Raw genomic sequence first — 12,261 nt, 5'->3', positions numbered from 1 at the left:
CTGTTCCAGTGTTTGATCACCCTTACAGAAAAAAAGTGCCTGTTGCCCCTTCTCATTTCACTGGACACTACTGAGAAGAGTTTTTACTTCTTTACTCCCTCCCTGCCGATGTTACTCATATTAAAACTCTTGTAACACTCCAACATTTTTTGAATTTACTTTATGTTTTTTCTACTTTACTTATGCTTACACACCTTGTCAGCATTGGGTTATGATAGATTGGATTGTTCTCCCATTACCCTTTTTAAATTCAGGTACTGGGTATTTTTCTCTGACAAAATAATAACACTTCCAAATCAATAGTTTAATTAAATATGTTCTAAGTAGATTTAGCTGCCTGCAACTTTCACTGCACTGTGATAATGAACTGGTAGCTTTTAATCAAGAAAATTAAGATCTGCTGTTTTTTGTGGCTATTTGTATTTCCTTTTAACTATTCAGCCTGTGTTTCCATTTCAACATTACATATTTGGGTGAAGAAAAATGTCCAGCAAGGTGTTTCACCAGTCCTAGACTGGCCTTAATTACAAGTTGCCTATCTGGCAACTGATTTTCTCTTTCTTTTTCCTCTAATTATATGACTGAAGAAACCTTTATTATACCCAAGTCTCATTTGTCAAGACAATACATTAACAATGCCATGCTAAAGGTTAAACTTTGGAACCATTATATTTATGGTGATCTTTGCTCTAAGTATATTGCTGACTTATAAATCATTGTTACTGCTGAGCTGGCTCAATGTGTGCTAGCACTACAGCTTGTAATGTGGGAAGCAGAATGCAGGTACACAAAGGGCCCTGCAAGAAGTTTGGCAAGTTGGCTGTTTCCAAGCAATAAACTTGCCTTTCAGCACATTAGTCTCATGGTCTACAGCACTAGAATAGCTCTTAAAATTATTTTCAAATAGTATTTCATCATCTTCTTGCTTATGTAGTGCACCATTACTTTCTATATTTTCTTTGCATATTCCTGCACTTGGATGCAAGCATTTCATATTTCTCAGACACTTTTCCTTATTTCCAAACTTGGCTAAACATAGATTTTTGATCACTTCACCTTTTCCAGCTACATCGTTTCTTTCATCAATATTAACATTTTTTTCCACAGTGTTCCATCTAATAGTGATTTTATGCACCTTAACCTTGTTAATGCTTTTCTCTTTGTATGAGAACCAGGCAGGGATATTACATGGGCTTAAAATATCTTTCGAAATATGTTTCATTTAAATCTTATAACCTTAAATTCCAGTAAGATGATTTACTTAAGTGCTCAGGTCCACTAAGTCCACCAAATAAGCAAGGTCTCCATCCAATTTTCTTATCTCTCAATATCAATCCTTGAGACATCTCTTGATTTTCACTTCCACTCAAAGGAGTACCTTTTTTTCTGTCAGGCCTGAAAGAATTCAGTTGAAGATTAACACTTCTGGGACTGCCAAAATGTTTTCTTTCTTGAGTGTTGCTACCGTTGACTATTTTATCACAGATGAAGAATTTACTATGGTCATAAAGCTTTTATACTTGTCTTCCATGCATTAAAGCAGAAGAGAGAAGTGACAGCCTTTTTCAAACTGCAGATTCATAGCAGTGACCTAACATACCTATCACATTGTGTGCTTGTGCTCTGGAAGATGAATGTGCAGCATGAGTTCTATGGTCTACATCCTATGCATTTGGTGGAGTCTAAATGTTCACTTTTGCACCCTAAGAATTATGTTGATGGAATAGGAATAAGATCAGGTTGGAAAGCAGTCTGGTAACAAATGTGTTCTTGATATTCTGTCTGACCTTTATTAATTTCTCCCTTATGATCTGTCTTTTGTGTCTGTTAATTTTTTTTTTGCTGTCTACATATTGTGTGGATTATCAGGAATAATTATATGGGTTTCTATATAAAATAAACACAAAATAATTTACATTTATATAAAATAATTTACATTTATATAAAATACAGCATATTTTCACAGGTTTATCCATGGTCACATGCTTTGAGGTGCTCCAACATGACCTCGTGCACAGTCACTGATGTTTCGAGGTATACCCGTTGCAGCACTGACTTACCCACAGCCATAGATACTTTGAGGTGGACTTTCTCCAGCACAGACTTACCCTTCAGAGTTACACTTGCTGCCACACAGACATAACCGTGGCCACAGGTGCTTCAAGATGTACCTGCTCCGGCACGGGCTTATTCTCGACCACAGACTCTCCGGGGTATCCCAATCTCACATGGCCTCATCCACAGGTCACAGTCCCTTTGACTCAAGTCCGCACTGGAGTTCCAGCCTGTTCCTCCCAGTACAGCAGCAGCAATGACCTGGCCAACTGCCAGCAGGCACATCACCTGTGTTGTTATCAAAACACTCCCAGGCACAGTAGAGTAAGGTGACAGGCAGTGCAGCAAGCAGTGAAAGCAAGAGGCAGCCACTAATGAGCACTAGGCTCTAATAAATAGTCAGGAAAGCAGGCCCCATGGCAAGCACAGGAGTGTGCCAATTAATATCTAGAAATCAATAAAAGCTGTAAATTTGATCCAACACATTCCAATCAAACTTGTCACTGTCTCAAACCCTTTGAGCCACATGTGCCAGAAAGGACTGCCGTGGCTGAACCTCATCTGGCAGCTCAGCCCCACATAGCTGCCCACTTACTCTCCTGGTGGGATGGGGGAGAGAATCAGATGAGTAAAAGTGAGAAAACTCATGGGTTGAGATGAAGACAGCTTAATAGGGAAAGCAAAAGCCATGCACACAAGCAAAGCAAAACAAGGAATTCATTCACCGCTCCCTATGGGCAGGCAGGTGTTCAGCCATCCCTGGGGGAACTGGGCCCCATTACACATTATGGTGACTTGGGATGGTCAACACCACCACTTGGAACATCCCCCACTAGTCTGTCGCTGACCATGACACCATATGATGTAGTCTATCCCTTTGTTCAGTTGGGGTCAGCTGTCCTGCCTGTGTCTCTTCCCAACTTTTTGTGTATTCCCAACCTCCTTGCTGGTGAGGCAATGTGAGGAGCAGGAAAGGCCTTGTCTCTATATAAACACTGCTCAGCAATAATTAAAATATCCCTAAATCCAGCACAAATCCAAAATACAGCCCTTTAGCAGCTACCATGAAGAAAATTAACTACACGTCAGCCCAAACCAGCACACATATACACACAGTATTGTTTTGTATTTATGTCTAAATGAAAGATGCATTTAATAGTTATTATTTCTATGGTGTACAATTTAGGGCAGCACAAGCATGTTAAGGCTAGCCTTAAATTAAGTAATTCATAAACTGGATATAATCTATATATTTGTACAGAGTTTTATGTACCTGAATTTGAGTTAGAAGGCAAGCAAAGAGAAGGATGCTCATGTTCGTTCTTAAAAACTACTTTTGTAGCATAATTGTTTAAAGATAAATATTATTTGGTCTCTAATGGCTACCTTCATAAAAGTAATAAAAAATCTCCTCAGTGTTATAAGAAATATTCCCCATATTTTCCATTACTAATCTTGGCAAAACATAAAACTTCTGCTGTAGTTATATAGTAACTCTTTCTAAATCTCCTTTTTAGAGTCAAATCTTGCATACCAAAATGGCTGTCTCATATGCTTGCTACTCCATTTCAGCCAGACAAATCAGTAATTTTTGAAGGTGAGACCAGAAACAACAGCCAGATCAGAAAGATGGGCTTAAGTCCAAGGAGTAAAAATATTACCAGCTTGTAAATTGAAGACACCTAATACTGGAAGTGCCTAGATAACTGCATAAGAATCAGTTTATGGAAGTTAAATGGGGAAGGGATGGGACTAAAATCCCATCTGCAGAGAAAGGACAACATCTTTGACAGTGGAGGAGAAATGGCTGCAAAAGCTGCATTGCTTGAGCTTGCTGGTGTAGGAGAGAAGTAACCATGGCACTGGAGGGAGCCAGGGCAGGAGGGACCCAGGTTGCTCTGGGAGAAAGACTGAGACCAGCTGATTAAAGTGCCTCTGATACAGTGTCAGGAGAGAAACAATAATGGAAGATTAAATGCCTCAGAAGAGAGAATAAAAAAAGGAGAGAATGGGAATGAGGAACACGGACGTGGAGCAGTGATGTTTTGGGAGGGGTTGGTATAAAATGTGGCCATGAAGTGACAAAGAACTGAGACTGCTTGAGAGGACCTGGAGCAGGGAGCTGCTTGTGGAAATGAGATAAGAGAGTGAGGATTTCCAGTTTTCCAGTGATTCTAGGACTGAGATAAGGGGTCACAGAAGAGCAGTTGTGTAGTAGGTAAAACAGGAAGTAAGCTGTGGAACAGAAGAGCGTTGAGGAAAGGCCGAGGGCATTTTTCTGACAGAGACCCCACACACTTTCAGAATTTCTATAGAACCCAGAAGTCTTAAGTCTAACTTGTCTACTTCTTTCAGCAAATACCTATGTAGTATTTTTTGGCCAAAACCTATGTCTCATTGCATAGTTACTCTTATTTGGTTTCCAGCAAATTATTCAGTGTGATGACAAATATTGAATGAGCTTCAGTGGCAGAGAAAAGAGGGTGAATAACAAGAAGACCTGAATAGGGACTATGGGATCTTATTTTTGTATAATTCAGTAAAAACAGGAGCTTCCCCTTCAGTTTCATAGAATATTTTTAGAATTTTATTTTCCTCCTGTAAAAGTCTCAGTGTTTGTAAGTCCTGCAGCTGAGTTAGGAGACACGTAGTACCATTGTTGTTAAAAATGTTGGTGCGCAGTGAAATCACTAGAATTATTTATAACAAAAACCCTTTACTCTGCATATTTTGCCTTCCTTACATGCAAAGCTATTTCTCATTTCACAAGTGATATACACCTCTGTGTTATGTATAAGTCATGTCTGTCTAATACTAAAAAGCCCACATGACCGAAATCAAAAAGAGGTCTGTTGCGATTTCATGGCGATTGAAATGGATTTCCCAACAGAATTTAGCAAAATAAAATGTTCTGGAGTGCTTTGTTCCCCTAGCTATCTGTAGAGCAGACTACTATACCTACTTGTTTTAAACTTTTATGCTTTAAGTGTGGATTTTTTGGTTTTGGTTATTTTGTTGGGGGTTTTTTTGGCAGGGGGAGGTGGTAGTGGTGGTTATTTTTTTCAAAATTGTAGTGGTTAATATTTGGAGATTAAAAGTGAGGGAAGGGGAAGCTCTGCCTTGGATTTTGTAAAGATCAAACTTGTTTGATCTTCAAGTAGTGACTTGTTTTTTGTCTTTTGTTTTTTTGTTTGTTTCAGTTAGCATTACTTCTTGCTGATGAACTTTTGCATTAATTTTTTAACTGGCCTCTATTCAGTTTGTCACTGTAAAAATTAGGCCAATGCATCTACAAAGTATGGTGTTATTTGAGTGAGCGTATATAATGAAATTAGTAAATAGTAGCTGGGATAGAAAACATAAAAATGGGAAGAAAGATTTGTGTTTCAGTGTGTTTGTATTATAAAGAGGGTTAAAATAGTTTAAGATGACTGTGTGTAGAGTTAAACTGTTTCCTAGAACTGATGATAGTTTTATTTTTTCCATCTAGCAATAAGTTCCTAAATTTATCTTTAAATTGTGGATTAAAAATTAGTGTAATGTTTATTGACATATTGGACCCTTTAGAAATAGTTTTTAAGTAAAAGAAAATATTATAAGCCAGTAATAATGATGATATCTCTTCACCTGGATTTTTTAATTTATGATGCATTCTGTATAAATTTACACAAGCTGAAAGACAAGGAGATATTTTGGGGGTTGTAGAGATTTATGAACTTCCATTCTTGAAGAAATGTTAATATCTTAAACACTTGTTTTTAAAATACTGTTTTGAGCAGGACTGTTTATTAAATTCCTATTAGGTGTCACTCCGCTAACAGAGAAACTGCACATCTGATTTGTGGAGGCATTTGAATAAAGCTCCTCAAAACAGAAAAGGCAAAAGCGCTTTGCATAAGAACCCAAAATCAGGAAGAAATCTAAGGTTTTGTGACAACAAGTCAGCTCAGAGAAAACTGAATCTGTTGAAGATGTAAAGGCAGCTTTCTCAAAGCATCAACAAAGCCAACCACTCTCAAATGCTATGCTCACAGTATCACTGATTCCTTCTTGATTAGTGAGGGAGCTTGTTAAAAAAGATGCTAAAAGGGGCAGCAAGGAAAAATGTATCCAAACAGGTGGCATGGATACCACTAGAAGTTAAAAAGCATCAAACAAATGGTTGATGTATTTTCTAAATGAAAAATATAGAAAAGATGACGAATTTTGGTAGGTTAAATGTAAAAACACAGTAAGGATGACAAAAGAAGTTTAAGAAACACTAGCAATAAATTAATCAGCATGTGAAGAGAAGACAGCCTGGCAGAGCCCATAGGCTCATGTGATGATTAGAGTATAAAGACAGCATGTGAGAAAATAAAAGAAAATAGGACAAAAGCAAAAACAAAAGTCTTAGGATAGAAGGCAGATTAGTTTGTATGAGTTCACTGTGAGAGAAAGTACAAAAGTACCCAAGCAAAAGCCTTTTTTTCTGAATAATCTGTCTGAAATGGAAGTGCCAGTCGAAGAAGTTATGGGACAAGACAATTAGAAAATTGAAGTGTTATCAAGCATCAAGATCCAAGTGTGTTTCACCCAGGCTCTACCAGTTTGCTCTATTCTTGTATTCTTGTATTTTCCCTAGGTGTTAAATAGTTGGTTTGAGATTTAGTTGAAGGTTTCAGGGTTATTTTATCTTAGTGTACTCATCCATACTTAAGCTAAATGGTCTGGTGCATCCTTTCTTTTGTGTTTTGTCTGTGTTACAAGTTACAGATGCAAGAAGTCTGGGCTCAGACTTAACAGTTTTATCTTGTTTACTTGCCTCATTTGGTGTAACCATCTGTGTCCAAGGTCTGTCATATTCTTTGTTGCTGTTCTCTGGGGAATATGTGATGGTTTCTTCTATTGAGTAAAAAGCAAATCAAAAATAGCTCTCCATATTCCTTTTTCATTATGTTCTCTCTGGAGATTTTCAGTCATTTCTCTCATGCCTAGGTCCTTGAATATTTGCAGATATATTTTGTCTTCCTTTTATTCTATCAAAACATTCTGTCAAAAAACTCCTTCCTTCTGTTTTTTAGTCACATTTGATTTGCATCACTTTATCATTGGCATTTCTGACCCACATACACCATATGTAGAGCAAACTTATATTTTCTTTGATCTCTTAAACATTATTTGTCCTTCCACACTTGTGGAATGTTTTTTGTTTTAAGCTAACTGTGGATTTTTAAGTGCTTTGCTTAATAATTCACAAAACCTTCTCTTTTTAGAAGCTATAGCTATCAATATAACTAAGACGCCTCATTAGTAATTTTTCATTCTTTCTAAAAAATTATACATAACTTAGTGTAACATAGTTTCTAAAGAGAAAAGCAAAACAAAACAAAATCAAGCACAACAAATTAAAAAACCTCCCATAATTTCCATAAATAAACACTGATGTAATCTTATTCCCCATGAGACTTCATATGATTCTGATATGTGCATATTCTACATACCATTTTATGACCATAGCATAATATGACCACTGAAAGCTGTGGTAAGAATTATAAAATAATGGCAGAATTCTGACAGTCATAACCTGAATATTTGCTTTATTTATTCTAGGTATATGACTAATAAATTATTACTTAAAATCTTTAAATAATTCTCTTAATGTTTTCCATTTAGTTACATTTACAGGAATAAAAATATGATTTTGTGATTTAATGAAGATTTTTTATAAAATGCAGGAGAGGAAAACCTGATATAAAGAAGAAATTCTTTACTGTGGAAGTGGTGAGCCGCTGGAACAAGTTGACCAGAAAAGCTGTGAATAGCCCATCCCTGGAAGTGTTCAAGGGCAGGTTGGATGGGACTCTGAGCAGCCAGGTCTAGTGGGAGCTGTCCCTGCCCATGGCAGCAGGGTTGGAACTAGAAGATCTTTAAGGTCCTTTCCAACCCAGATCATTCCATGATTCTATGTTTCTTCATTGTAACATAATCAATATTATTCAGTTTACATTCATTCATAAATGACACCCTTCCACTCCTTTATTTTTCCTTTATTTTCTAAAATATTGCTGCTCTTTTAATTGAAGAATTGAAGAATGCAGCTGAATGCAGCTTTTCAGATCTTTTTCACTTCAGTAGTTTGTGTTTCAGGGATTACAAATATCACAGTACCTCACTAATGCCTGATATTTAACTTTATTCCGATTATGAATAGAAGAAGGATTTTTTTATCATTAGCATACTTGCTGGCATTTAGGAAAAAGGGGATTTAATTTCTGTCTCCAACAAAAAAAAGATCTTGCAGAAGGTTTGTTGCTGCTTTGCATGCCCAATGTTCTTGCTCCATACCAGGAGGACTGTGAGGTCTTTTGTCAGCACCTCCTTGCCTGCTTTGAGTGCTTTGGCAGAAGCAGCCTAAGAGAGAAGGAGTTGTTTCACTGAATGCAGTGCACATAGCGATGGCTTGGTTGTTCCTCTGTGGCTGCTCTTTTACTCAGCTGTTCCTAAGCAAATACCTCATGTCTGGTATGAAGCCACTCTGCTTCTCCATACCCCTTTCCTGGACTTATTTCTAGAATATTGGTGACATATTAGAAACATTTTATTTGCTCTTCATACTGCAAAGCTCATTTAGTAATGTTTGGTATAGAAATGAAATGTCTCATTCTTTATTCCAGCTGCTGTATGTGACTTTGAAAGAGAGAGCTGTGGCTGGATTGAAACTGTAAATGCAGATGAATTTGACTGGGTAAGAAGTTCCAGCAGTGCTCTTCCACCCGCATTTCAGAAGCAAGCCCCTCCATGGGATCACACCTATAACAAACCTGAAGGTAAGACAAGCCAGGCCTAGAAACAGAGAAGTGGAATAGATAAACCATCTCTTAAAACAGATTTTAAGTGGAGGCCATGAATGCTTTAAAAACCTTCAGAAACCCTTTATTTCTTCAGCCTAAAAAGTTGTTTTCTGTTTTAACAGGTCATTTTATGTTCATTCTGAAGAACAGCAGCAGCATTTCACAAATAGCTCGGCTACGAAGCCCAAAGTTCAGGCAAACTGGATCAAATTGCACACTGTCCTTTTGGTAAGGAATAATTTACATTTAAAATTCCTGGATCATCTCACATTGTTTCTCTTGGACTGAAATTGAAGTTATAGTCTGAAATAGATACATCTTTCTCTGAAGAATTTATTTAATTTTATTCTGTCAGCATAGAGTCTTCATTGTGAACAATATGCAGATATAACATGAAGCGCTTGGAGAATAAAACAGAAACATGACATGACTTTGTTTTCAGGCTCTGAGCAAAATTACAGTAAATGATTGTGCCTGCATATATGTGGGCAACTACCACAGTCTTTTTCCTAACAATTCTTTAGTTAAGTAAATTTAAATATGTGGATTTTTTTCGAGAAAAAGAAAGCATTGAAAAATCTAGTAGGTCCTGGAGTCACTTACAGTATCCAAAAGTAGATGTCATCATTTTTAATTAAAAGTCCCAGCACAATAACTGGTTCTTTGCTTTCCCTTCTCTTTTTTATATACACAGAAAAAAACCCGAAAACAAAACAAATATAAAAACAAAACAAAACAAAAAAAAACCAAACAAAAAACCCCCAAAAACACACACAACAAAAAATCAACCATCAAACCCAAACAAACATCTTTAGTAATTGTCTTCTCAGTGTTTGTGCAAACTTGTCAAAGATGGACAAAAAAAATATAACTGTGATAATTTGTTTACTATGGCCAAATTGGTGCTACTGTTTAATTAAGGATTTGGCCTGACCTTGGTGTTATTAAGTGCAGTTTGTCTCAGTGAGGTCATATACATCTGCCATAGGAAGTGGAATTGTCTTTTTATCTGAGATTCATGACTTGAAGTTGGACATTACAAGTTGTTGGTTGTATATCTGCTTCTGCTTCCAGTTTTGTTGTACAATTGCCAACCTAAGTATTTAATAGCTTTAAATGTTGGAGAAGGCAACATGTTAACAATAACTAACATAGATAGAAGGCATGCTTATGCATTTGGTAAGTGTTCTGGTTTTCCTTCTTGAAACTTTACAATTATGTACTGAATTACATTTATAAAAAGACATTACACACCTGAGTGAGCAGTGTTGCTTAATATGAAAGGAAATGTGTCTCTTCAGTTATGAGTTTCAATTTAATGAAGTATACTTCTTCTCTCAAAATTTTCAATTCTTGAAACGAGGCCTAGACTGATAGCAGTCTATCCTACCATCATTCAGAAAATGGATGGAATTACGGGCACTGTGGACTTCCTATGTATCACAGAGATATAACAGAAAAGGTACTGGTCATTGTAACTGATGTCCATTTTCATCACTTGTCCGCTTAACATTCTTATTTTTATCATTTTAGGTATTACAATTACGGACAGTCAGTTGGGGCAGCAGAGCTGCAATTGATTGTGGATGGGCTGAAACAGCCTACTGTCCTTTGGAGGACGTATTACAATGAGGGAAATCAATGGTTGAAGGCAGTCATTCAGCTTGGACGCCTTCCACATCCTTTCCAATTTTCACTTGATAAAATCAGTCTGGGTTTTTATGAGGGTGTCTCAGCCATTGATGATATTAGATTTGAAAACTGTGCTCTCCCGCCTCCAGCATTAAATTGTGAAGGTCCAAATCACTTCTGGTGCAGAGACACAAAAGCGTGTATTGACAGTTTATTGGTCTGTGATCTTGTGGATGACTGTGGGGATGGATCGGATGAAGACAGCTGTAGTAAGTACTTTCCACTATTGCTTACTTATGCCACACAAAAATTGACTTTCCAATTCATCCCTGGACAGAAAGAGTGCAGAATTGCTACAGCCAGTAATGATTCCACTGAATACAGTTAGTGATGAAACAGAATGATAATTTTAAACTTAAATGCATATGATGAGCTACAACTGAGGGTAAACGGAATTCAATCTCCTTTATCAAAAACAATTCTATTTCTTTAACTTGGGTAAAACACGACCATTCATTACAAGTTTATTTTAAAAGAGAGGATTTAAAGTCTGACAGTTGTTTTGGGTCAACGTGATATCTTTGATTTTACTGACAGAAGTACAGCAAAAGGTGTACTGATGGACTGAGAGGTGTATGTCCTGCCTCTTCTTAGTACCTATACTCTACCTATCAAATAATATGTTAAAATATCTATGCCAAAGATAGGAGTCATGTTGGACATATTTGTCCACCCCAAAGAAAGAACTTGAAAGTACTGAGGAAAGCTATGAGTCATTCAAATTTTTGACATTCACCTTGAGTGCTGAAGGGTGCTGTTGATGGTTTTTCCCCTGAAGCATGCATTCATCAATTTTAAGAACTCAAGAACATTAATATAAAATAAAATTAACTAGCATTTGCTTTATCACTTCCTGAGGTAACTAAATTATGCAAATCACAATCAGTTTGAGAAACAGGGGGCACCTTACATGCTTGAGGTGATATCTATCTACAGTAATATTTGCTGAATATCAACTGCTCTAAATTTAAAAGAAAGTGAAGGCTTTCCATCTTGTCTTAGTTTTTCTGCTTGTGGAATGTCTATCCTCTTTATAACCCATTTTGAGGTCTACAATAAGATTTGAGATGAAGTTTTAAACATCATTAAATGCAACAGCTCAATTAAAAAAAATTGTTATAATCTCAGTTACTGCTTATGAAAAGCAGATGCAAAGTTGGAATGCAAGTTCACGACCTCTGACACATTTTATTGTTTAATATTAGAAGTAATCAATATATTTTGCCTTGGTGTCAAATTAAAAAAGCACAGTTCTGTTATAAACTCTTTGATTTAGCCTTGATAAAGCTATCGTGTTAATATTATTGAGGATAATAAAGACCTAGACCACAACGTGTTTTTAGGACTACATCTCCCATGCAAAAATACATTAGATCACTTATCACACATACCTACAAGACAGTATGGTGTGGTTTGTTTCATCTAATTAACCTCTGTTGATCTGTTCACTTTCAGTTAAAGAACTTTACAGTCTTTAATTTTAATAGTACATAAAAATTAATAACATGGATAATTTTTTCACAGTTCTGTTTATTCAGTAAATTAAGTACAATTTGACAGATATATATTGAAAGATAATATTGAAAATAATTTTTTTATGTACAGACAAGTGTACATATATCCTTCAGAGGGGAATGTCTTCAAGGAGAAGTAGATATGCATTTTTTCTATACATTAGAAA

The 12,261-nt window shown here is 36.4% G+C and overlaps 1 protein-coding gene across 1 annotated transcript in view; it reads left to right on the top strand.

Moving 5' to 3' along the window:
* Positions 1 to 12,261, top strand: part of MALRD1 (MAM and LDL receptor class A domain containing 1) — a 240,940-nt gene that overhangs the window by 49,068 nt on the left and 179,611 nt on the right. Inside the window, exons 14-16 of the mRNA XM_032092895.1 lie at positions 8,712 to 8,864; positions 9,011 to 9,116; positions 10,422 to 10,789. Coding sequence (XP_031948786.1) covers positions 8,712 to 8,864; positions 9,011 to 9,116; positions 10,422 to 10,789 — 627 coding nt within the window. The remainder of the gene's footprint in view (positions 1 to 8,711; positions 8,865 to 9,010; positions 9,117 to 10,421; positions 10,790 to 12,261) is intronic.

Source organism: Corvus moneduloides, chromosome 1, assembly GCF_009650955.1.
Source record: "Corvus moneduloides isolate bCorMon1 chromosome 1, bCorMon1.pri, whole genome shotgun sequence".
Classification (NCBI taxonomy): Eukaryota; Metazoa; Chordata; class Aves; order Passeriformes; family Corvidae; genus Corvus; species Corvus moneduloides.
Note: the sequence above shows the minus strand (reverse complement) of the source record. Positions and strands in the feature narration are given on the sequence as shown.